Raw genomic sequence first — 27745 nt, 5'->3', positions numbered from 1 at the left:
ACTGAGGTGAGGTGGTGCGCCGGGGCAGGGAAAGGCCGGCCTTCGTTGGGCGGGACTACTGTCCCTGCCCCTCCCCAGTGAATCGGCGGCTGTAGCTGTGGGCAGGAACCATCCCTGTTTGAGGAAGTCGGAGGGAGGTCCGTGGAGCCCCTGAGAACCCGTCGCTGGCGAGAGAAGTGCTGAACCCGACTGAATCGCTTTTCGATTGCAGCCGATGTGAGGTAGGCCCGTTTCTTCAGGTGGGAAGCGCTGTTAAAAAGGAACTGTGAACCGGCATCTATTTGACTGAGCGCGAAGATTGTGTGACCTCTTCGGCAGCCCCGTTCGGCAGTCTAAAGACTTGGAACTGGTGCCGCCTGAGTGCTAGCGGTGGTAGAAGCCCCTAGGCGCGCTTAGACCCCCACCGGCAAACAGAGATCTCAACCCGGTGGTAGCCGAGTGTAAATGAAGTGTTCACTGTCTTTCCTTGCCTTTTAGATATACGCGCATGACCCCCGTGTGATTCTTAAAGAGTCCCAGCACTCCTTTTTGTGCCCAGAGAAGCCTGTGTGCATTAGTGGTGAAAACGTCATAAACTGTAAGAGTTATCTTTCCAACCTGAAATGTATTTACAAATGTAGTGTTCCTGAACTATTTAATTGGTGGCAGCGATACCAGAAAGAATATGTGGTTGTTTTTTTTAACTGAACCAGTATTTATTCTGCTAAACAGAAAGTGATATTTATGCTTTTTATTGAAGATATATATTCTATTTATTGACAATATTTATTCCTGATATTCATTTCATTTATTGATGAACTGTACTCCTGAGCTTATTTATTGAATCTATTCCAAAATCGAAACCCAGCAATTGTGACCACAAGAGATGTAAATGTGCTTTCCTAATTGATCCCCCATTCACAACAGAGAATTTTTACATAAAGGAATCGTATTTTTCTACAACAGTGGTGTGGTGTCCTTCTTTTTGGTGGTTGTACAAAGAGATATTATTGGGTCAAAGCCGGCTTAACACGACAGCCTTCACTTGCCTTGACACTTGAGCCAAGCTACCCCCTTTGTGCTGGGCTTGCCCATCGTAGGTCCAACAGCCCCCCACTCCCTGGGAGAAAAAATCTGGGGTGTCAGGGTCATTAGAGTTTTGTTTTTTAAAAAGAGACCCCCACTTGTTTGATGAGCCGCCACTGGAAACATGGCAACCTCCAACCAAACTTTCTGTGCCTGCGCAGGAACCATGGTGGTGAGGCTTCTGTGGAGGCATCGAGTTTACGGCAGGGTCAGCACCCATCTCCCTATATGATGGGCATAATCCTTCAAGATGGGAGACACAAGGTCCTCTGCCATACTGGTGGGTGACTTTTTGCCTGCCCAGCATTAAATCAGGCCTTTTAACTGTTCATGACCCTAGATATCCCTAGTGAAGAGACATCAATGATGCCCCACATAGCATATCCTGCCATTTGGGACACCTCTGAGGGAATCTGCACTTATCTACTTGGTGTCTGTTATTGTGAATCCGGCTCAAGAGAAGAGATTTAAGCTCAGGTGTCAGTATTTGGGATCCCTCCCTTAGGACATTCAAGACAATACACAAGGTTGGCACAGCTTTTGATGATGTTATTGTATTTTTCAGTATCAATTAATTTATCATTGTAATTTATCATTGTTTTTCTGTATTTCAGTGCCAGATGGCGACTCTCCGCCAGATGCACCTGGTAAGAGATATTTTCCAGGTCATACTTTTCTCTCTGTTTGAGTATTCAGTGTATATTTCAGTGTCAGTCTCTGAATGCTGTCTTAAGACAGTGCATCTATCTGTCTGACTAGAGTCCCTTCCACATGTTTCCTTTGCTCACTTCTGCTCTTTCTAATGTGTTTTAGTCATGTCCACATGTCTGCCTATCCTGGAATATCTGGTGCTGTGCCTCTTTATATGGGAAAGCTAAAGTTGTGACCAGATTGGGCTTTCTGGTGTTTCGGTTGCTTCTTCGTGGTCACATGCTTATGGGTTGCCGGAATCGACATCCTACCCTCCTGGACCTATACTAACATCACCCGGTGATCCCCTTGTCCCTGTTTTATGCCTTGACAGCCTCCTGTTTCCTTCTCAGGGGTAAGGCGATGAGCAAGGAGTGGGCATTACAGAAGGAAAACAGGGCTCTAAAGAGTCAAACTTACTTCCTCATTCTGACACTGACCTGGGGCTGCTATCCTAATACTGAGCTAGCGCTACCTTTTCTACCCTGAGACTAGGGGTAGTGATGGTAGCACCAGAGTACCGCAGGGGAAATACAGGGGTATCAGTTGCTCCCCTGGACAGCCTTTTTGATGTCCAGTGGGTACAGAACAGGAATATCGTCGCAAAAATATCGACTTACCTAAATATCGCTGCAAAAATATCTACAGGAAGAAATATCGATGACAAAAATATAGTCTGACCAGAATATCGACAGACAGGTAAGTAATATCGTTAACATTAATATAGTTGTAATAAATATCGTTTACAAAAACATAGTTTACAATAATATCGTTTTTTAAATAATTATAAGTAATGTAGTGTTTTTAATGAGTATTTGTAGATAAAGTAGTATTTTTAGTAGTATTTTATTAGTTAATAATGTATTTTATGTTGAATTTAGTATTAATAGTTCCGTAGCGGGTTGTGGGTTTATAGGGGAGTAGGGTGGGAAGTAATTTAAATATAATGAAATAATAGATTAATTAATGTTTTAAATGAATATAAATAGTGTAATAAATAATAGTTAATTAATTTCAATTAGTTAGTTGATTAATAATGATGTAATTAATTATGTTAATTTTGTAATAAATTTTAGGTGTGTGTACAGGAATTTTTTAGTGAAAATGTAGTAAATTAATTACAATTTAATTGATTAATTATTTAATTAATGATTAAAAAAAAATATTAATAATTGTAATTTTATAAATGATTAAATACATTTAGTAATTATTACCCCTACGCTATCCAACGCTTTCCCTACTGTTGCACCCCCTGGAGTGGGAATAGTAATTTTTACCCCTACGCTATCCAACGCTTTCCCTACTGTTGCACCCTCTGGAGTGGGAATAGTAATTTTTACTTCTACGCTACCCAACGCTTTACCTACTGTTGCACCCCCTGGAGTGGGAATAGTAATTTTTACCCCTACGCTATCCAACGCTTTCCCTACTGTTGCACCCCCTGGAGTGGGAATAGTAATTTTTACCCCTACGCTATCCAACGCTTTCCCTACTGTTGCACCCCCTGGAGTGGAAATAGTAATTTTTACCCCTACGCTATCCAACGCTTTCCCTACTGTTGCACCCCCTGGAGTGGGAATAGTAATTTTTACCCCTACGCTATCCAACGCTTTCCCTACTGTTGCACCCCCTGGAGTGGGAATAGTAATTTTTACCCCTACGCTATCCAACGCTTTACCTACTGTTTCACCCCCTGGAGTGGGAATAGTAATTTTTACCCCTACGCTATCCAACGCTTTCCCTACTGTTGCACCCTCTGGGGTGGGAATAGTAATTTTTACCCCTATGCTATCCAACGCTTTCCCTACTGTTGCACCCCCTGGAGTGGGAATAGTAATTTTTACCCCTACGCTATCCAACGCTTTCCTTACTGTTGCACCCTCTGGAGTGGGAATAGTAAATTTTACCCATACGCTATCCAACGCTTTCCCTACTGTTGCACCCTCTGGAGTGGGAATAGTAATTTTTACCCCTACGCTATCCAACGCTTTCCCTACTGTTGCACCCTCTGGAGTGGGAATAGTAATTTTTACTCCTACGCTATCAAATGTTTTAATTAGTAATATATTGTATATTTTAATTATATGTATGTATTATTTTTGTTATATAAAGTAATGTGTTAAATATATGTATATGTCCACATTTATTAAGTTTATAATTAAAAAGTGTAGTAAATTTGTCTTAAATAGTTAAAAAATAAAAGTAATGTAATGTATTTTGTTAATAGTACTTATATTTATTTATTATTTAATGTAATTTTAATTATTTTAAAAAGTCGATATTTTTTACATCTATATTAATTACAACGATATTTTGGAGTCGATATTTATGTACTTACCTGTTTAAGTATAGGGAGTCGATATTTCTGTAAACGATATTTTTACAACTATATTTATGTCAGCTATATTTTTGTAATCGATATTTTAACACCCTACCGTCCAGTGCTGGGCAGCATCCATCTACCTTTGTGTTCTTAAGCATGTTTACGGTGAGTTGGAACAGTTTTTGCAAGCCTGCTTTCTCTGCATGGATCTTCGCTTGTTTAGATTATTTCTTCATTTTGGTGGATCTTCATGCAGTCTCAATCAAGGTGCCTTGAGTTAGACCTGTTGGGAGTGGGGTATGTTTGCAGAATTTTGAGCTGCTTCCATAATGATAACTCAATTTAGTGCTCTCTTTGATGTGTCCGAAACTGTGTATTGGGGAGTCAAACGCGATGTCTGTTTTAGTTGCCTATTTGCTTAAGCTGTGTGATTGGGTGTCTCAGACTGTACTTCCCAGGTTTGTTTTTAAAGAGCGTCCATCTGCTGCTGTTCTTGTTTATCTTTCTACTGTTGTTCTTCCGGTAGGATTTCCACCATTTGTTCAAACCAGAAATGAGCAAAGCTATCTTAGGGGTTTCAAGGCTATAATACATCAAAGGCCCCAGTTGTCTCTGACTCAAACTAATATTCACACAGACCCAAATATGGTGTATGTAGGACAATGTCGAATCATCACACACCTCAATCGACATCACCCATATAGGACATAATGTCCAACATTACCTAACCTTACACTCCGAACATTCCCCAACTGTTCATTCTGATAAGGTGTTGAGGACCCCGAAGCAAACCGGAATTGTTCCTGCCACATGAGGTGTGTGAAATGCCATACAAACGCTGCAGTACAGTACGGTAGATCTGTCTGGATGTCACCTTTTTCAGCAAGGCTGATTTTTCCATGCCAAAATAGGTAGTAAACTTCTGATCATTATTAAAATCTAAATCCAGTATTTTCCCGCTTCGAAAAAAAAACATGAAAACAACTTCTGCAAGGTGGAAACACGCCAAACGTCTTTTTAAAGCGTCTAAACTATTCAGAAATAATTTGCACATTAAATATAGGCTAAATGCCATGGTAAGAATACAGAAAATATTTGCATCTCCTAGCCATCCAGAGCCTACTCCTGCCTTGTCAGAGCCTCAAAAAACATATACGTGGCAGGTATTTTTATCTGTGAAAGGTGTAGACCCTACTCTGGAGCAGGCGGTAACTTTGACTGTAAAGACTTGCATTAAGCAATATTGTTCTGACCCATTCCAGAGATGTGGCAACCCTGAATACAAGCCAACTAACTGACATGTGTTTTCTTTTACAGTGAAAGCCAGCAATGAGTCGCTTGCAGAAGGTAATCGCTCAGTGATCTCATATCACCACAAGTATTTCCCATACATTGCATTTTCCTAGCAAATATATGGTTTGATAGTTTGAACATCCTTCCTTCCATGATCAGTATCATCTTCAGTACCTTGCTGTTTTCATTCTTCTAGTCTAACTTCATTATCCCAGCTTGCCTTTTCTTTCCTGTACCTTAGAGCTTCTCCTGTCTTTAGCCTAATTTCCTTCATGCTTTTTCCCATCATTCTCTCTTTTTTCTTTCTCTGCTAGTCCATCTTCGATTTCTTTGTCTGAGTCTTTCTTCATTATTTCCTCTTCTTACCAAGCCCACATTTTCCATTAACACAGTACTACATTCAAATAGACAAACCAGGTATTTCCTTCACTATATATACCAGTCTTGTATTTACCAGTTACAGTGTAAACTATGATTAGATTAGTTCTGCTTGTTAGGAAGGATTTGTTTCAGTTGTGTGCCACTTATTAAAACATGATATTTTACATGGTCTGGAAAACTAGCAACCTCAAAATGAGGTAGCCTAATAAATTTGTAATCTCTGCAACAACCCATACAGTTTTTATAATCCTATTGAAAAACAAATATCTAGTTTTCTTTCTTATCCCAGTCTTGTCTCTTTCTTTATTAGAGCATGTTTTCATTTTATTGATGTCAATCTCTTTTTGTTGTTTCATCCAGTCTACTTTTCTTTCTTGATCAGTCTTTCTTCACTTGCATTAGCCTTTGTTGTTGAACAGATTTGCAATAGAAAACTATAACACTTATAGTTGGCAAAAGAAATTGAAACACCTATGGGCACCTTGTTGGAGCCTTGGTGTTAAAGCGTGCTGCATGATGTAGAAACTTGGCAAAATAAATGTTTTAAACTCCTTCTTTCATCTAACATTTATATGGCATTGATCTTTTTAAAAACAGAGGTATATCCTAAACTTAGTCAGTAGTGTCATTGCATTGCTGTGAATGACTAAAAATAATTATACTAGTTCACTAGTTCCCACGGCAAAAGGATTGCCATTCAACCACTGACTGACCACCATATCTGGTATTTTTATGTGAAGAATAGTAAAAAATCCAGAAAGGAAAAGCAAGATGATGGCTTCAGATGACTATACAGACAAACAGTAGCAGCTTCCAGTTATCTTTCTCTTCATAATACTGACTTTGGCATGGATAAGAAGCTTTAACCCTGCAGCATTGAAAAAGGATTCAAAGGTGTGGATGCAGATGTTTCTAAATTCTCTTTGTAAAAAAAAGATAAAAGACATGAGTCATTTGGAGGACACTGGTTCTCATCAACCATTGATTCTGATGTTGATGTAGCAACGACCAGAGCAAACAATTCAAATGTTGAAACTAGAGGGAAAAATGGAGTCAAAGGTGGAGATGAAGGTATAATTGGTATTCCCAAGATGGCCGATAATGCTGTATTTGGGTACACAGGTGACGGCACAGCTGCGGTATCCTAGATGGCAGCTCTGAGGATGGATAGCCGCATTGCACAGCAGAATGTCTGATACACATGGAATTGTTTGAATTACTCAAACACAAAGAGATGATGAATGGAGCACTGAAACTTTTCAGACACCCCCCCCCCCCCCCAGTCACAGATCTGGGTTGAATCCATCATCATTTTTTAGCTCACTTCACCACTCCAGTTCAGACCCACCCATATGCGAATCAGTATTGACCCTATGCCTCATGGGAACAGTCCAGCCTGAACTGCCAAGCCATGTCTTCCCTGGACCGGAAACAAGCATCCTGGGACCGGTTTCGGGGTGACACCCCTCATCAGCCAGGCTAGCTTGAATCTAGTGGCAAGGTGTGCAAGGAACCCACATCTGGACAAACCCTGACGCTTAATATAGAATATACAGTAAGACTATTTCATAACAGTACAAGCAACACAGGTCACTCTTGCAGTTGAAACCTGTGAAAAGACAGGGTCCAGTTTTCCTTTAGCTTGACAAGCAAGTCCACTTCAAAGTAGAATGTCATAGATTCTCAGCATTTGTACTCAATCAGATTAGATTAATTTGCATCCATGTTTCTCATATTTCCATACATGCCACTTTTACTTCTTCACTAGGATAAAAAAGGAATTGCACGGCCAACTATGAGAAGTACAGCTGATGTTCCACAAAACACAATTCAAATCAATAAACCGATGAAGGGTGAAATAAAACCAAAAAAATATTTCAAACCCAGTCAATAATCCAAGTCCAATAATCTTTAAATCATGAACAATTCCAGTTGTGTATGAAAGATGTTATGCAATAGATCAGCAAAATGCATTGGGAATTTAGTCTTCAGAAATCGCTGAGTTTCAGGCAGGGTTGTTAGCGAGTCAAAACTCACTTCGGCAGAGGTTAAAGGTACCTCTGTTTGTGTTAAAGTCACAATGAGGTCATTTACTTTAGCATCCAAAAGAAGGTCTCCCGCCTAGGGAGAGGAAAACCCAGCGCACTACTTTAAAGAGACCGAATGGCTAGTCTGATATAAGTTTATCGATTATCCAGATTTATTCAAATAGATGTGACGTTGTTGAAGCAGGTATAGCACATCAGTAAATAACATTCCACATATGTGTAATTTCGGGTGTGTTAACCCATCACACGACCCAATGCATTTCGGGCGTAGCCCGTCGTCAGGGGAATTACTCTACAAACAAAAGACAAAAGTCAACTGTAGTATCCGGATTATTTGCAAGATCAAACAGAACTAATAATAACTGGATCTGGTGCCAGATTATAACCCAATAAAAGAAAGCCGAGATGAAAAAGAACGACGTGAACCAGGTGCATAGATGTAGAAACGGATATGCAAGCATAGTGACAGGAACAAAAAGTCGTGAGCTAGAAGTGCCCGGTAACCGCGATCGATATACAGTAATTAACTCAAATGCTGTAGCGAGAATAGGAAACATACCAAGAGACAGCGTAGTTCGTAACCGCCACCAATATAGTGGAATTAGCAACGAGCTCAAGACAAGCGTACTCACCGGTGTGAAGCTAACACGGACTCCGCGGAGTTCCGAGAAGGTGAACGCTCGGAGAGTGAGCGGGGAAGTAAATAGTGATAGGGGTAAACATAGAGGTAGGACTGCGTGGTGCAGGAAGGATAGGCGCCATCTTTGAGTGTGTGAAAGTAGTAAAGTGCAGAACATGTAAAAGGGTGCCATCTATGAATGTGTACAGCGGTAAACAAATGAAAAACATGGCAATATAAACAGGAGAAACGAGAGTGATAATACAAAATGCAACAAATAACCAAAAATTATAAATAACATAGAAATTCCATTCGATCGTTAAGACCCGAGGGGGCCATCGTGGTTAAGTAACGAATCCAAAAGTTCTCTCTTTTAAGGAGGTAGTTCTTGTTGTTCACTGTGATGGGAACTTGTTCTAGTACTTGGAATTTAAGTTGAACAACTGAATGTCTGTTCTCCATGAAATGGATGGCCACACTAGATTTCTGATTTTCAGTCCGAATATTACTCTTGTGTTCCAAGATTCTCGTGCGAATCTTCCTCTCTGTGTGGCCCACGTAGCACTTGCCACATGGGCATTTAAGAGCATAGATTACGTTCTTGCTGTTGCATGTAGCGTTCACTTTCAATTTGATAGGAAAACCTTTCATGGGATGGTTCACTATATTGCCCTGTATACCATTATTGCAATTGCTGCAATTATAACAAGGTTTAAAGCCATTATATGGTGTTTTAGTTTTAGGACCACTGGTATCACTCAAGATCTCTTTCAGATTCTTCCCTCTGGAGAAAGCGAAAATAGGAGGTTCAGTAAATAGACCGTTGAAATCTGGTTCCTGTGTCAAAATGGACCAGTGTTTCCGAATTATTTTTTGGAACTGTGAAGAAACACTTGAGAACTTGGAGACAACCACAAGACGATCCGTGGGTGTCTTAGGTCTGAATTGTAGCAGGGAAGCTCTACTTCGTTTCTCACTTCTCTGGACAGCCAAGTCCAGAATGGGCGTGGGATATCCCCGTGCTCGTAGACGGTCTAATACAGTTTTTATCTGAGTCTTGCTCTCCTCTGGTTTGGAGACGATCCTTTTTATTCTCAGAATCTGTGCGTATGGTAGGTTATTTTTAAGTCCCATACGATGAAAGCTGGAGTAGTGAAGGGTTGAGTTCCTGTCAGTGGGCTTTCGAAAGATGGTAGTAGACCAATCTCCCAGTTCTCTCAATATTTTTACATCCAAAAAATGTATGCAAGAGGTGTTGATTTCCCAAGTGAATTGAATTCTTTTAGTGACTTGATTCCAGGTGTTAAGGAAATTGATAAGAGTGTCATTGTCACCTGCCCAAAGCACAAAAATGTCATCTATATATCGCAGATATAATCTGCCATGTTCTTGCCAGATTTTTTGTGAGAGGATGTGGTTTTCTTCAAAGTTTCGCATATAGATGTTGGCATAGCAAGGAGCAGCCGAATTTCCCATGGCCGTACCATTGAGCTGTAACAACCATTTGTCAAAAACTGTGAAATAGCTATGATATAGCGTAAATATGGTGAGTTCCATGAGAAATATTTTCAAGTCGTGGTCAATGTCGGATTGTGCCAAGGTTCTTTCAATAGCTTCTATACCCCCATCGTGGGGGATGGAGGTATAAAGGGAACTCACGTCCACAGTGCACATGATAAGATTGGTGTCTTTTAGAGTGTTCATGACTGGTTCAACTTTCAATAAAAAATCCGTGGTATCTTTAACATAGGACTCAGCTGTGATGACAAATGGTTGTAGATATTTGTCCAAGAATTTTCCAACGTTTTCATGGATGCTGTTTATGGTAGACACAATGGGCCTGAATGGAGGGTTGGTAGGATGTTTGTGTAGTTTTGGTAACATGTATAAGACAGGAGGTCTAGGATTGTTCGGAGTGAGATATCTTTTTGTTTTCTCGTTAATGGTACCATTTTCAAAAGCTTTATTGATAATGATGATCAAATCTTTGGTAAACTCCACTGTAGGATCACCAGGGAGAGTGTCATACGTATCAGTGTCACCAATATGTGCGGTGACTTTGTCTTCGTAAAAGCTGCTGTCCATGATTACCAGGGCTCCTCCCTTATCTGCATTCTGGCAGATGATATTGGGATTGTCAGCAATTTTTTGCAGTATATTTCTTTCTTTGCGGGTGAGATTCCCGCGTTTGACCGGTTGTATAAAAGGAAGTTTAAGGATGTCTTGTCTAACTAGGTTTTCGAATGCATCTATGATTTTATGGCTCTGTGGGGCCATGAAGGTACTGTGAGGTCGTAAACCTCTGAGCATATCTTCCTCCAGGGTATCACTGGGGCAAATGTTGCGGAAGTAGTGTTTCAAACGCATATTGCGTATCAATTTAAATGTACTCACTTCGAGTTCCAGAGAGTTGGTTCCCGTGGTTGGTACAAAAGATTGACCCCTTTGTAGAATATATGTTTCTTCGTCAGTCAAGATGGTGGAGGATATATTAATCACCAGGTTCTCCTCTGGGTTTAACGTCTTCCTTTGGCTTTCTTGCTTTTCACCGGTGGTGTTTTTTCTGCTTCCTCGGCGGGTTTTTCCCCCCCGGGTTCTTTTTGTTGATTGAGGCCTGGCTCTAAAAAAGGAACCGCAGTGTTTGTTGAGGTGCTTGGGGTTTGATCATCTGTTTCTGTTCTGGTACGTGTAGGTCTTGATCTTTGGTCATCCTCAGAGGATGATGTTTCATTGGCCGAAAAGGGATTATATGGTTTATTTGGACGTCGGCGGGCGTATGCCTCGGCCCAAGAATAAACTTCGCCGAGTTTATAGTCTATAGTGTCCCTTTTAAATTTTCTTAGTTTTCTCTCCTGGGTCTCTCGTACATGTTTGTCTAATTGAATATTTATATCCTCTAACATTTTTTTCAATTCTTCCTCGGTCAGGGTGTCGTCTAGCTCCTTTCTGATGTTAGTAATCTCTAGTGTGAGTTCATCCAAAGTTTTTGCCAGTTCTTCCACGATCAATAAAATAAGATCTAGGGAACATTTATTTAAAATGGAGTACCAGCGTTCCACAAATTTGGTGTTGTTCTTACAGAGCAGTGGTTTTAGAGGGACCCGTAGGCCACGAGGGATCCGTTGAACACGATGGTATCGGATCAAAGTGCTTGCGTGAAGTTTTTGATTCGATTGTTTTTTTAGTAAGTAGAGTAATTGGCGAAGGTTGCTTTCTACACTGCGAGTGTTGCCAGTGACTGTAACCTCTTCCTGTATCATCCCGTAGATTTTATCTGCGTCCTCTGTGGAGTAAGCAAAGGTAGAGGCTTTTTGATCGGTCATACCTGAGACCGATTCGAAATTCATGATTAGAGCGTGCCGAGTTCCGTTAGGCAGAAAAATGAAGTAATATTCAGGAGGAGTGGATCTCGCACAGCTAAGGTGATCCCAAAATGAGGATTTGTAATGAGCTTTCGTGTGCCGCAGGGTGATAAACACTGTCTAGCCCAACAGTGTGTAAAGAAGAATCCAAAAGAAGGTCTCCCGCCTAGGGAGAGGAAAACCCAGCGCACTACTTTAAAGAGACCAGTGGTCTAGTCCATATTCCATTTAAACAATGAATGGTAGTCTGATATAAGTTTATCGATTATCCAGATTTATTCAAATAGATGTGACGTTGTTGAAGCAGGTATAGCACATCAGTAAATAACATTCCACATATGTGTAATTTCGGGTGTGTTAACCCATCACACGACCCAATGCATTTCGGGCGTAGCCCGTCGTCAGGGGAATTACTCTACAAACAAAAGACAAAAGTCAACTGTAGTATCCGGATTATTTGCAAGATCAAACAGAACTAATAATAACTGGATCTGGTGCCAGATTATAACCCAATAAAAGAAAGCCGAGATGAAAAAGAACGACGTGAACCAGGTGCATAGATGTAGAAACGGATATGCAAGCATAGTGACAGGAACAAAAAGTCGTGAGCTAGAAGTGCCCGGTAACCGCGATCGATATACAGTAATTAACTCAAATGCTGTAGCGAGAATAGGAAACATACCAAGAGACAGCGTAGTTCGTAACCGCCACCAATATAGTGGAATTAGCAACGAGCTCAAGACAAGCGTACTCACCGGTGTGAAGCTAACACGGACTCCGCGGAGTTCCGAGAAGGTGAACGCTCGGAGAGTGAGCGGGGAAGTAAATAGTGATAGGGGTAAACATAGAGGTAGGACTGCGTGGTGCAGGAAGGATAGGCGCCATCTTTGAGTGTGTGAAAGTAGTAAAGTGCAGAACATGTAAAAGGGTGCCATCTATGAATGTGTACAGCGGTAAACAAATGAAAAACATGGCAATATAAACAGGAGAAACGAGAGTGATAATACAAAATGCAACAAATAACCAAAAATTATAAATAACATAGAAATTCCATTCGATCGTTAAGACCCGAGGGGGCCATCGTGGTTAAGTAACGAATCCAAAAGTTCTCTCTTTTAAGGAGGTAGTTCTTGTTGTTCACTGTGATGGGAACTTGTTCTAGTACTTGGAATTTAAGTTGAACAACTGAATGTCTGTTCTCCATGAAATGGATGGCCACACTAGATTTCTGATTTTCAGTCCGAATATTACTCTTGACTCTTCACTACTCCAGCTTTCATCGTATGGGACTTAAAAATAACCTACCATACGCACAGATTCTGAGAATAAAAAGGATCGTCTCCAAACCAGAGGAGAGCAAGACTCAGATAAAAACTGTATTAGACCGTCTACGAGCACGGGGATATCCCACGCCCATTCTGGACTTGGCTGTCCAGAGAAGTGAGAAACGAAGTAGAGCTTCCCTGCTACAATTCAGACCTAAGACACCCACGGATCGTCTTGTGGTTGTCTCCAAGTTCTCAAGTGTTTCTTCACAGTTCCAAAAAATAATTCGGAAACACTGGTCCATTTTGACACAGGAACCAGATTTCAACGGTCTATTTACTGAACCTCCTATTTTCGCTTTCTCCAGAGGGAAGAATCTGAAAGAGATCTTGAGTGATACCAGTGGTCCTAAAACTAAAACACCATATAATGGCTTTAAACCTTGTTATAATTGCAGCAATTGCAATAATGGTATACAGGGCAATATAGTGAACCATCCCATGAAAGGTTTTCCTATCAAATTGAAAGTGAACGCTACATGCAACAGCAAGAACGTAATCTATGCTCTTAAATGCCCATGTGGCAAGTGCTACGTGGGCCACACAGAGAGGAAGATTCGCACGAGAATCTTGGAACACAAGAGTAATATTCGGACTGAAAATCAGAAATCTAGTGTGGCCATCCATTTCATGGAGAACAGACATTCAGTTGTTCAACTTAAATTCCAAGTACTAGAACAAGTTCCCATCACAGTGAACAACAAGAACTACCTCCTTAAAAGAGAGAACTTTTGGATTCGTTACTTAACCACGATGGCCCCCTCGGGTCTTAACGATCGAATGGAATTTCTATGTTATTTATAATTTTTGGTTATTTGTTGCATTTTGTATTATCACTCTCGTTTCTCCTGTTTATATTGCCATGTTTTTCATTTGTTTACCGCTGTACACATTCATAGATGGCACCCTTTTACATGTTCTGCACTTTACTACTTTCACACACTCAAAGATGGCGCCTATCCTTCCTGCACCACGCAGTCCTACCTCTATGTTTACCCCTATCACTATTTACTTCCCCGCTCACTCTCCGAGCGTTCACCTTCTCGGAACTCCGCGGAGTCCGTGTTAGCTTCACACCGGTGAGTACGCTTGTCTTGAGCTCGTTGCTAATTCCACTATATTGGTGGCGGTTACGAACTACGCTGTCTCTTGGTATGTTTCCTATTCTCGCTACAGCATTTGAGTTAATTACTGTATATCGATCGCGGTTACCGGGCACTTCTAGCTCACGACTTTTTGTTCCTGTCACTATGCTTGCATATCCGTTTCTACATCTATGCACCTGGTTCACGTCGTTCTTTTTCATCTCGGCTTTCTTTTATTGGGTTATAATCTGGCACCAGATCCAGTTATTATTAGTTCTGTTTGATCTTGCAAATAATCCGGATACTACAGTTGACTTTTGTCTTTTGTTTGTAGAGTAATTCCCCTGACGACGGGCTACGCCCGAAATGCATTGGGTCGTGTGATGGGTTAACACACCCGAAATTACACATATGTGGAATGTTATTTACTGATGTGCTATACCTGCTTCAACAACGTCACATCTATTTGAATAAATCTGGATAATCGATAAACTTATATCAGACTACCATTCATTGTTTAAATGGAATATGGACTAGACCACTGGTCTCTTTAAAGTAGTGCGCTGGGTTTTCCTCTCCCTAGGCGGGAGACCTTCTTTTGGATTCTTCTTTACACACTGTTGGGCTAGACAGTGTTTATCACCCTGCGGCACACGAAAGCTCATTACAAATCCTCATTTTGGGATCACCTTAGCTGTGCGAGATCCACTCCTCCTGAATATTACGTCATTTACTTTAGCAACACGTGTATTTATCACCTCTACTTTGTCCCAGGAAACACTCACAAATATTTTTAGAAGGGAAGGATAAAAGGTAATGCCACAATATTGTAATATTTTTTAAATGCTAACACATAGACAAACCCTGGTGCCATCCCACAACAGGTTTCATTTGTTCATATTATGGAAGAACCATTTTTTAGAAGCGTGTGATAAGAAAGAATGAAAGAAGCAGGTGCTGCGAAGAGCTTACAAGCATGGTCCAGCTTGAAAGAATTACAAGCCCCATGTATAGTCAAAAGGTCATGAAGGAGTTTGTGTCCTAATGAATTAGTACATGCAGATGTGCTAATGAAGGTAGGATTGTCTTTTATCTAATAACTAAATTCAAAAGGTAATTTCTAGGAGTGTTGTAAGAAGTGTTGCTTTAGGAAGTGTTGTGCATCTGTTCATACCACCTAAGAGATATATAATTTTGAAGGTAAGGAGATTATTCCATGCAAGAGCCACATAAGTTGTGGGTCTTTAGCAACAGACAAACAAATGTTTTCTATTTGTTTAGCTGATAGAAGATTGTATTGTGCTTCTGTCTAAATGTAAGATTATACAGGAGAAAAAGAGATGCTTTGTTTATGAGCTGCCGTGACACCTTTTGAATTTTAAGAGTCTGTAATATTCAATTTAACGGTGTCAAAACTCGTATTTGGTCCTGCTCTTGTTTTGAAGTTTTCAAATCTTATTTCAAAAGATTGAACATTAAAGAGGTGATGATAGACATGGTGTATGTGCATTGGAAAGAGTTTGAAAACCATTATAAATCACTTTAAAGGTAGTATGCATTATTTCTCCATTTGTTTCCATGATTCTTTCTGCGCTTCTCTTTCCGAGCATGCCTGCTGTTAGTTTAGGATAGCATATATTAGCGTAGACATAAATGTTTTATTCCTCATAGGTGTAGCCCCAGGAGAAAATCACTCAAGTTCATACCCTCACTGAGTTTTGACATGTGATGTTTTTACAGCACTCAAACTAGTGTGCGATAGCTACCATTTACATAACTTCCTTACCATATAAGTGGTTATAGTCATGGGTGAATATGAGCTATACTTAGAGTCTGGTACCTTTGCTAATGGACCAGAAGCTTTTACACAGAAATATATATTCATACATAGATTAGTGTCTGTCGGTCATATGGCTATACCATCTGAACCAAACAATATTACAATATATGTTCCATTCTGCACCATTTCAATTAAATCACTATCAGCGATAGTTTCTTTTAATTTGCAACCTGTGAAATACATTTTACAACAGATGATGTTTTTAAGTCTCTGAGCAATGCAAAGCTCTGGCTAGTGATATGTGTTACCGTCTTATTTAAAAACATCATGTCTTCAGGAAACATGCATGCTCTGAAACGGGTATCAGATTCCTTAATGTGCCAAAGTGTAGTTCCCAAAACACTCTTCACAATTATAGTTTCATTCCAATATGCATACCCTTGTTTTAAAAAACAAATAAATGAACTGTGTTGAACATATAAAACTGTGATCAGTTATCAAAATCTTTTTCAGCATTTAAGGTCCTTGAAAATAATAAAATGTAGATGGATCAGATCTGTCATTACTGATAAAACATGAAGTCCATTTCTGCAAACTTTTAGGACTGTTGATTGGGGGTGCTCAACAATGCTCCCTCTGTACATGATTATATATTTCTCACTGGCTACTAGTTTGATAAATGTAATGTGCCCGCAATGATGAAAACAAAACGGTCCCTGCATTGAGAAAGGGATCTTCATTATCCTATAAAAGATATGAACCCAGGTCAACAATCAATTGTTTAACAGCATTTATGTCCCAAAAACTTGAAAAAAAAACCTGGAGTGACAATGTCTTCCAAAGACATTTCTAAAACATAAAAAGTCTGAATCATTTCTGTAAAGTCTACAATTTGATAAGGAACCCTTTCAGATATGGTGCCATCAAACACAGGATATGAAGTGATATTAATAGCATGAAAATCCCTTTTGTTTCTGTGTAAAGAAGAATCTGGTTCAAATACTGAATCACCAGAGACAGCATCCGGTTCTCGTGAATATAGTTCCCATTGATCAACAACAAAATTATAATGTGCATTGATTTTATATTCTGTATCCTTTCTTTATTAGTGAACACTTGTTTGCATGTTTTGCTTGCCAGTCTTCATCCTAATGTCACATTTCTTTCTTTGCCTCTCTTTTTATCTTTCATTATTTCAGACTCCCATTTATTGCTCTATCTTTTTACCACATTCCTTTTTCACGTTCTTCCTTTCCTTAATTCCTCCTTTACTTTTCAATAGAATATATCTTTCCTGCTTTTTCCTCCCTCCTACCTCTCTCAATCTAGACATTTTCTTTCTCAGTATTAGCTGTTCCTTTCTCAATATCTGCCTTCTATCTCCAGATCTATCTCACTTCCTGTTTCACTTTCTTTTGTCTCACTTACCTCTTCTTTCAATTCATCTTACTATAACTCTTTCAACCTTCTTTCTGTCTCTTTGGTGACCCACTCCATCACTTGTTTTTCACATTACCCATCATCTTTTTCCCTAGACTGCCGTGAGGTCCAATATCCCTGCACTCGTATTTACTCTGTGCTGCGCCCTGTGAAGCAATGCCTGGGCCAGGTCTGCATCAGCAGGTAAGGTGATTCACATTCATCAGTGATAATATACGTTTCACCTAGATTTCTCAAACGAGGAATTAAAAAAATTAAGATAAAAATATCCATATAGGCATACGTGCAAAAATGTGTTTGTGATGTGTAACTTCAGTTGATAAAAAAATTGTGAAAACAACGGTGGGATTGTTAGTTGCAAACTACACCAAGTTATTTGGACTTTTAAGCGAAAGTTTTGTTGGTGAATATTTTGGATTGGGGGAAATAGATTTGCATTTCGATTGATTGATTGATTGTCAGCTAGGCACTTTAATTGTAAGATTTTCTTACATATCAACATTACTCCCAAGAACCACTAGGGCGCTTCTGTGTTTACTTTTCCAATTCCTTTTCTTTTTTTGTGTCGATAACTTTATTAGTACACAGTCCATTCACTTGCTACGTGACACCCAGCTTGGGCTTCTGTTCCATGCCTTTCCGTAATTTGGTTGGCATGGTTTCACTACGGTGATTGCCGCTCCACTACGATACAAGAGCTGGCAAGAATCAATACATAAGGTGAGAACGAATACGTTTTGTGAGACAGTTCTCGACACAGTACGGGCTTAAGGCAAATATAGGGCGCTGATTCCCTCAGGTTTCCATTAGCCCCTCTTTGGCAACTTCCTTTATGACAATCTTGAGACGTTATCATGAGGTAACATACATATACCTGTAGGTGAGAGAAGTGTTTGATGTGTATAAATTCAATATACATACAGCATGAATTTACCATTACAAAATGGATGCCACTTTGACGTGATTTTGTTTAACATGTATTATATTGTGCTGTCTTAATTTCCATGATTTTGCATGTAAAAGAGGCGCTGTCCAACACACCAGTGTGTGATCAAGACTGCCTTGACAGTCGAAACGCGTTACTGGCAATAAATCTATTGTTTTGCAACTATCCTGAGAGTGCGATTACTTAGGGGTCGATTCCGATTCGGAAAAAAAAACGTCCGTACGATTTGTATCCAGAGCCCTCTCAGTACGAATCGTACCTGTCCATCCGAGTCACGTAGTACGATCCGTATTCCGTGAATCCGTCCGAATCGTCGCGATCCGTACGTATTGCAAGACTGAAACCGTGAACAGTACGACTCGTACACATGCTGTACGACTCGTACACATGCCGTACGACTCGTACACATGCCGTACGACCTGACGAGTACGATCCGGACCGGGGTATGAGGACGCGATTCGTACTGTCCACGTCAGGTAAACGCGAGTTGTACGGAAAAGCACACAAACACATATACACACTACACGGTCCGTACCCCCCATGATCGCAGGGGTACGCACCGTACCCCCGCGATCATGAGGTGTACGAGCCATACCCCATGTACGATGGGTGTACGAGCCGTACCCCATGTACGATGGGTGTACAAGCCGGAGCCCATGTACGATGTGTACACCCATCGTACATGGGGTACGGCTCGTACACCCCATGATCGCAGGGGTATGGTGCGTACCCCTGCGATCATGGGGGATACGCACCGTACCGGGGGGGCGTTCCGTACCTGTTTCCGCGCGAACTTTGCTTTTACGCTGTTTTCAGCTCCCGTAGAAAAAGGGTCGTACGGTGCGCACCCGACACGTATCGTACTTGCTGGGTAATAAAAACCAGCCGCGAACCATACAGACGTCGCGTACAGCGGGTTCCGAGGGAGAATCGTACGGAGACTAGAGTCGTACGGACCTCTGTACGACTCGTACGGAGTACGGCTCCTGGTACGAATCATACTTCGTCGTACATTAGGGGGACGTTGCAGGGTACGATTCGTACGGGAAAAACGCACCGAACGGCTATTCAGAGCAGTTTTTCCCGAATCGGAATCGGCCCCTTAGTGTTGAAGAATTTAATGAATGTGTTCAGTGGGCTTCACTGGCAATTTGCACCACCTATCTACGGGTTGAAGGGGCAGGAAGGAGCATATCAAGGAATCGAAGTATTGAGTAGTAATTTTATTAGTAGTAACTTTATTACTAGTAGTTACTTACCTTTGTGAATACCAAAAAGTATTAAAGCCGGATTTTTGGCTAAAGTTGGACTTTTGGTCTAACTTTGCCTTTGTGAATTTGTTCCCATATTTATAAATATTATTATTTAAACAAAATTTAAAAAATCTCACCCACTAGTATTTTAATATTTAATTAATATTTAGTACATTTAAGTGAAAGTTTTGTTTTAATTAATTGAAAAAAAATTATATTTATAAAGAGTTTTATTTTTTGTAAAAAAAGGAGTAACTTTTTATAATAATTATAACATTTAAAAACCTAAATGAAATTTACAGATTCAATACTAAAATATAGTAGTAGTAGTTTTTATTGCTTGGTTAATTAAAATCTTAGCAGTACACACATCAGTAAAAAATGTATAAAAGGATACATATATGGGACATCATTTCATATTGTCTTAAAAAAAACAGCGTGGTGGATATGCATTAAAATCGACCAATTTTCTGGTTAAAATTACATACAGTTTGTTTGTGATGAGGGTATAAAATTTAAGAAAGAAGTAAGGGTAAGTCCCCGTCTGGGGGTGACGCCAGTATCCGTAGTTCTAATAGTCTATTGTGTGCTCGTGGACGACTACCTCAGGATCGGAACGTAGTGGGAGTCAAAGAGAGTTGCCGGATAAAAGAGCTTGGGTGCGCGCAACTGTGCTCAGGCTGCGGCAAGAAGCTTTATTTGGGCAGTTTTCATGTAGCGGACGAAGCTGCAGGTTAATTTAGCGTTGGCCCCGCTGAAGCACGCCTTCACTGCCTGTCTGCACGTACGGATATGCATTTAATTTATATGCGGTTTTAGCAGTTCTCTCCTCTCCCGGTCTAGGAACTTACATATGCATAGGAGATGCAGCATATCTTCTTTGGTTTCGCCACATAGTCAGAAGAAAGTAAATTCCCTTGTGAGCTATACGGAAGAACTACAACTTAGCTTGAAGAAGTTAAGATGAGTGTGAATCATAAACTCATGCAATCTAAATGATATGATCAAGATCATCAACTAAATACAATTCAATATAAAACATACGGTATAACAAATTTTTATTAAAAATAAGCAGGGATAAAAAACAATACACATTTATATACCATCAATTAAAAATTACTAACAATTGAAGTTGACTATTGTGACCAGCACAACAACCTACAATTCGTAACAACTATAGACAAAGAGCCAGGTGCCCCCAAACCAGGCTGTAGATAGTGTGCAACAGTTTTCTCTTCCTTTAACCTGGAGAGGATCGATACGTTTTATCTGGTGCGATTAAAGTGCCAACTTGGACAGGACCTTTGATCATTTCCTGCATGGTACCATTATCTACTCGAGCCAACCAAGTCTTTCCAAGACACAGACACCACAAAGTATCCTTGGCCTATATACACGACTACTAAATTTCCCCGTACAATTAAGAACCAAGATTCTCATCAGACTCCAAGCTGGGGACCTGGAAAGGGCAATCTTCCAGACCCAGTAACCAGACAGACAATAAATTTTAGTCTTGACAAAGGTGGAGTATATCTGTGTCCAGTGCCACCGAAACGCGTTGACGCTCAATTTCTGTACAATTCAAGTCTCTTCTTCCCCTGTTTATAGGAAATTTTTGGTGATACAACAGGGGTGTGATAAAATCGATAATTTGAATGTACTATTGTAATTTAGAATTTCTTATGTTTTACAACAAATTTGTCTGTCCTTTGTTATTGTGCTGGTCACAATAGTCCACTTCAATTGTTAGTAATTTTTAATTGATGGTATATAAATGTGTATTGTTTTTTATCTCTGCTTATTTTTAATAAAAATTTGTTATACCGTATGCTTTATATTGAATTGTATTTAGTTGATGATCTTGATCATATGATTTAGATTGCATGAGTTTATGATTCACACTCATCTTAACTTCTTCAAGCTAAGTTGTAGTTCTTCCGTATAGCTCACAAGGGAATTTACTTTCTTCTGGCTTAAAACCCTAGTTCCCTTGATCCACACAAGGGGTTCCTCTCTTTTTTGAATTATATATTCGCCACATAGTCTGCATTGTGTAGATGTGAATATATGTTTCCAGGGGGGCAAATGTGGTTTGACAGGAAGGATGCCCATCCTCAGGGCCAAGAAGCCTTCTTTTAAAGGCCCGGAAAAGCTGGTACCGAAGTACGGTTGTGGTGAGCATTTTAGATAGCTTTGTATCACGAACCAGCTATGGGCCCTCTTATTTAGACATTCTTTATCATTTGCGTTGGAGACGAGCTTTGTTGACTTATTCACCAGGTCTTTTACGGTCTTGAATGGGAGTCCTGACTCCCATATATTCTCCAGAGCTAACAAGCTGATCCCTGATTGGAGGTAGTCTTTGGCAGTTGAGGCATGTTTCCTTGAGATTTCTTTCCATAGGAATGAGTTCAGCGAGCCCGCCTCTGCAGTCTTTATTTTGTACCAGCTCTTTACATACGCGGCCTTCCTGCTTATTCTCTGGTTTACTATTCCAAATTTGAGGCGTAGTTGGGCTGGGGAGGTGTATTTAGGAAGCTTGAAGATTATTCTTAAAGCTTTAGCAACCGTTTTATTGAGGGTTTCTTCGTCCGACCCTCGCAAGGCCTCGCTGCCGTATGTGAGCGTGGGCAGCAGCTTTGCGCGAAGCACTTCAAGCAGCGGGAGCAGGTTTGGTCCTGCTATTTTGCTTTTAAGATTTTTCAGGGTGATTGCTAAGATAGTTCCTCGTCTCTGAATCACCTCTTTTTGTTGGTCATATGTCGCATTCTTATCAAAGATAATTCCTAGATATTTAGTCGTGGACGACTTCAAGTTCTCTCTCACCCAGCTGCCATTTCAGTCGCTTTTTTGGGTTGCGCTGGTTTAGCACCATTATTTTTGACTTTTCTAAGTTTATTTCTAACCCGTTTTTTGAGGCGTGGTTGTTCGTAGTATGGAGCAGGTGTTGTAAGCCGACTGGGGTTTGGCTGAGTAAAATCAGGTCGTCGGCGTACAGTAAATTTGAGAGAGGGAGGCCTCCCAGGTTTGGTGCATGATGGTTACAGTTATCTAGGTCAGTTGAATGATCAGCCATGAAGAGGTTAAATAGAGTAGGAGCCAAAACGCACCCCTGCTTTAAGCCTCTGGAGGTTGGGATCCGCTTGGATACGATTGTACCACTCCCCAGTTATATTTGGACCCATGTATCGGAATGTAGTAGGATGAGTTGATTCAGAAGAGGGGGAGGAATCCCCCATCGTACTAGCTTTGACCATAGCTTTCCTCGATCTATGCTGTCAAAGGCAGCTTTGTAATCGATGAAACAGAAAAATAATGGTTTTCCTGCTGCTTTTGTCGAATCGGCTAAAAGGGAAAAAGCCAGGATGTTTGTGGTGGTCCCCAGGTTTTCCTGGAAGCCTGTTTGGTTAATTGGAATTAAGGCCTTTTCCCTTGCCCATTCCCGGAGGTCGGCTAGAATAAGTCCCGCGTAGTACTTGGCCTCGATGTCAATGAGGGCGATGAGCCTGTAGTTTTTTGGTTCACTTTTACAGCCTTTTTTATAGATAGGCGAGAGGATTGAGCCTTTCCAGGAGTCTGGGATTGTTCCTGTTGTAGTAATGTTGCCGAAGAGCTTTAGTAATGAGCCAGACCAATACTTTTGATCTTGTTTGTATAACAATGGGGGCAAGCCGTTTGGCCCGGGGGCACCATCTCGGTGGCTGTGCTGTATTCTGTCCTGATCGTTTTTAGGGAGGAACTAGGTGGTAGATTATTCCTATAAAGAGTGGGCCGAGATAGATCAGCATAGAACTCAGCTTGTTTTTAGTAAGTTGCTTTGGGGGCCTACATTAAAGTAGTGTTGCAGATAGTGTGGTTCTGAAAATTATGGACTCTGCTATAATGTGGTACCGAAGCCCAACACTCGTGTCAGAAAATATCATCATATCATGACGAATTTGGTATCGGCAGACCGGTAATGATTAGGACATTACACCTGTGCATTTGCGTCGTGATCGAGCAATGCAATCACCTCAAAACAGTAGTTTCTTTCTCGAACCCTCAGGTTCCATTTTGTGAACGGCATCCATCTTGTGGTTGCCCTTACATAGTCAATTGATCCAGGCCGAATTTTGATCTGAAAGGACACGTCCTCCTTAGCTGACTCCCCCATGACCTAGCCGAGCTGACTCCACTGCCTCCAGCCAAACCTGTTTGGGCGGTTCCTCGCCCAGTGGCCGAGTAAGATAGCATCAAGGTACAACATGTCATAAACCATTCACTGCATACAAACCATGCTTTATCATACACACACCTGTCCCTGTTTTCTTCTTTATGGCTAGTTTTACGATGAGGAGGTGCCCGATTTTATTGGGGTTTCATCGATATCTGATGGAAGTTCTGGGCCTGGCTGGGTAATCTATCACCAACTGGACATGCGAAAATGTAGGCTGGCCATCATGACTTTGCTTTTTCATTGCTGTGAAAATATGTATATGACCCTACTGTAAACCAAAAGAATTCTTGCCTGAAGTGTAATATTGTGTATAAAAAGAGAAGGCTGGCTCTGTAGAATATACAAACCGTGCTGTTGTACTTCTAGGACGCTTGTTACTTGGTTGCAGCCAATAAAACTCGATCTTTGACATCACCTAGAAGACTCTGTGTTTCTGTGGTCCAGAACAGGAAGAACTCAAGAGGTCTTTGGGTGTTTTCCCCTGGCACCTCAGTTTGGCGCCCAATGTGGGGCGGTATCAAGCGGTGACGGTCCAAGCCAGATGTTCGTGAGGAGCTTCGTGTGAAAATTCCAGAGGACGGCCAGCCACTTCAGCGACCCCTGTATGTCGACGTGGTTCCGAAGGTCTTTGCTGCGAGGTTCCCCGCGATTTTGTGAGCGGCATCCATCTTGTGGTTGCCCTTACATAGTCAATTGATCCAGGCCGAATTTTGATCTGAAAGGACACGTCCTCCTTAGCTGACTCCCCCATGACCTGGCCGAGCTGACTCCACTGCCTCCAGCCAAACCTGTTCGGGCGGTTCCTCGCCCAGTGGCCGAGTAAGATAGCATCAAGGCACAACATGTCATAAACCATTCACTGCATACAAACCATGCTTTATCATACACACACCTGTCCCTGTTTTCTTCTTTATGGCTAGTTTTACGATGAGGAGGTGCCCGATTTTATTGGGGTTTCATCGATATCTTATGGAAGTTCTGGGCCTGGCTGGGTAATCTATCACCAACTGGACATGCGAAAATGTAGGCTGGCCATCATGACTTTGCTTTTTCATTGTTATGAAAATATGTATATGACCGTACTGTAAACCAAAGAATTCTTGCCTGAAGTGTAATATTGTGTATAAAAAGAGAAGGCTGGCTCTGTAAAAACGAACAGTCTCCTGAGAATATACAAACCGTGCTGTTGTACTTCTAGGACGCTTGTTACTTGGTTGCAGCCAATAAAACTCGATCTTTGACATCACCTAGAAGACTCTGTGTTTCTGTGGTCCAGAACAGGAAGAACTCAAGAGGTCTTTGGGTGATTTCCCCTGGCACCACCGGGTTCCTAAAAACCCGGTACCTCAGTTGGTTGTCCAAACGTCCTCCGTTATGTAGGAGTTGATCCTGGGTGCCGATGGATTTTCGATGCTCTTGACCGTTTGCCAGAATCTGGCACTGTTATTGATTTTGGCATCATGGAGTAGTTTAGCCCAGAGAGATTCTTTGTATTCCTTTTTTGCGCGCCAGATGATTTTCTTTTTCCTTGTTCGAAGTTTTCTTAGTGCATCTATGGTGCCAACAGTTGCGCTGTTTTGGCGAATAGAGCAAATTGCTCTGTTTATGTCGCCCCTTAGGTGTCTTAATTCGGCATGCTCACTTGACGACAAGTAGGTGCACTGGTTTGTTCCTGCCCAGATGCTTTGTTCTGGCTGAGGCACTTTTTGTACTGGTTGGGTGACAGCAGGTGGGGCGGGTTGGCCCATAGCTTTGGTAAAAAAAATTCCCAGGCGTGGACGGTGCTTCCTTCGGTGAGTTTGATTTCTTCCCACGTTGTTTTTGCAGCAGCTGCTAGCTTTTCTGGGTTGCGTATTTTAAAGCGGATTCTCCTATGTTGATATCTCGTGGTCTGACAGGGTTCTGAAGTTGCATATGTTGTGGCAGTGCCCTGGATACCTAGAGTGAGTTCTTGGGGCTGATGGTCACTGTAATCGGACACCCCAATCCTGAAATCTTTTACTAAGCCCAGAAGTGGGAAGGCGACAAAGGTATAGTTGATTGCGGTGTTGACCGCGTTTCTGTGGAAAGTTGGGGCTTGAGGTCTGTCCCCTGGCATGCGGCCGGTTAGTGCTACCATTGAGAGACTTTCCAGTTCTCTGTGCAGATCTTTCGAGATTTTTGTTGGTTTGCCCCACTTGTAGTTGTCCTGGGAGGTGATCCCCCATGCTCGATGTTTGTCGTCGTCTAGGTTGCAGTCTCCTGTTACCTCCCCTAGGAACATGTTAAAGTCTCCTGTTAGGATATAGTTCGAGCTTTCGTCCTCCATTATTAACCGGGTAAGTTCAAGTATCAACTGCTTTGCACCAGACCTCTTGCCCTGGGGGTGGATGTAAGTGTTTACCAGAGTTATGTGTTGTTGGTAACTTTGGCCCCGCATTTCGAATTGGATTGACATTATTTCAAGGGATGTAATGTTTTTGGTTGTGTATTCTTTCCCTGCAGTTATGGCTGCAATCGAGGCGTAGACGGTTAGTCCTCCTTTGCGGTGGCCATAGATCGATTGTCGAGCTGCAGGGAGGTGGTAGGTCTTGTAGCCTTGGAGATGTGAGGGGTCCTCCAGCCACGTTTCCTGTAGGTGAACTAGATCAAAATTTTGAAAGTATAACAGTAGTGAAGGGTCGTTGATTTTCGTCCCGAGTCCATTGATGTTCCAAGAGCAGAGTTTTAGTTTTTTTTCCGTGTTTCCCTGTTCAGGGTTCGGTCATGGATTATCAGTTCTGAAGTTTATTGTTTTGGATATCCAAGACCAGTCGGTTGAGGGATGGGTTTCCTAAAATTTATATCTATATGTTTATTTTAAAAGTCAAAATAATGTAATTATTTTACATTGTTTCCTATGAGGAGTAATTTTAAGTCTCTGTCTCCATTATCTTCTATGGAAGTGAGTTGCATTGCCTGTGACAGGTCATGTGGGGTGCTCAAAAGCTGGACTGGAGAACATTCACATCCGTTTTTATGGTCATTTGGGCTGTAGTAGTTTTAGAAGTGAAGGTTGTGAAGATCAGTAAGCTTGCTTTAAACCCCACCTTACAGCTCCTTAAACCATTCCTATTTGAGTAGCAAATGTTTCACATTTTCCACCCACTCCCCATGCTCCCTCCTACATTTACTGCAAAAACACATACATACGTGTGCGGAGATTACTGCCACTTTGGCAGAGCTCTCCGGCCACAGGACACTGATTAACATTTTGTAGTACTACTTCACTTTATACAAAATGCAGTTTGTGAATAGGCTCCTACACTTTTGAAGTTACCACGGTCTTAAAGGTGACAAAAGAGTAGTAAGTGTACTCCAGCCCAGCCTTGGAGTAAGTAAAACACTGCACATGGCCGCTCACAGTTACTGCAACACAATCCCATTGAAAATAATGGAGTTATGAACTTGAAATACCACCCCATGGGAAATAATGTCCAATAATTAAAATTAATTTGACTTTTAAACAATATATATATATATATATATATATATATATATATATATATATATATATATATATATATATATATATATAGTCACCGGCGAGATCGCATATGGAGCAGGAGCGGTGTTAGAGGTACCAAGGTGCCGATACTAATAAGAGAGTCTGTGCCGCGACCACATGGAATCATTGTGTTTTAATTTAACTGCGGATGGCATACTGCCTACTGGGGAAGCAATAAAACACCATAAGTACCAGGATGCCAGTGGAATGGCGAAGCCCACAGAGGCGGGGGCTTGTATTAATTGCAGGTGTTTAAAAAAAGCGCCATTGTGCAGTCATGAAAATCCTCAGTCCCTGATGGAATGAAGTATGGCATGAAACGCGTCGGACGAAAAGGACTATTTGGCAGGCAATATTCATTTCCTGTATGAAGCAACCCTTGATAAACAATTT

The 27745-nt window shown here is 41.1% G+C and overlaps 1 protein-coding gene across 1 annotated transcript in view; it reads left to right on the top strand.

Moving 5' to 3' along the window:
- Nucleotides 1-27745, top strand: part of LOC147706483 (uncharacterized) — a 61242-nt gene that overhangs the window by 26730 nt on the left and 6767 nt on the right. Inside the window, exons 5-7 of the mRNA XM_086929619.1 lie at nucleotides 1680-1712; nucleotides 5396-5425; nucleotides 17507-17594. Coding sequence (XP_086785745.1) covers nucleotides 1680-1712; nucleotides 5396-5425; nucleotides 17507-17594 — 151 coding nt within the window. The remainder of the gene's footprint in view (nucleotides 1-1679; nucleotides 1713-5395; nucleotides 5426-17506; nucleotides 17595-27745) is intronic.

The sequence above is a fragment of the Lissotriton vulgaris genome, chromosome 7 (genome assembly GCF_964263255.1).
Source record: "Lissotriton vulgaris chromosome 7, aLisVul1.2, whole genome shotgun sequence".
Lineage (NCBI taxonomy): Eukaryota > Metazoa > Chordata > Amphibia > Caudata > Salamandridae > Lissotriton > Lissotriton vulgaris.
This window is presented reverse-complemented; position numbering and strand designations above follow the sequence as displayed.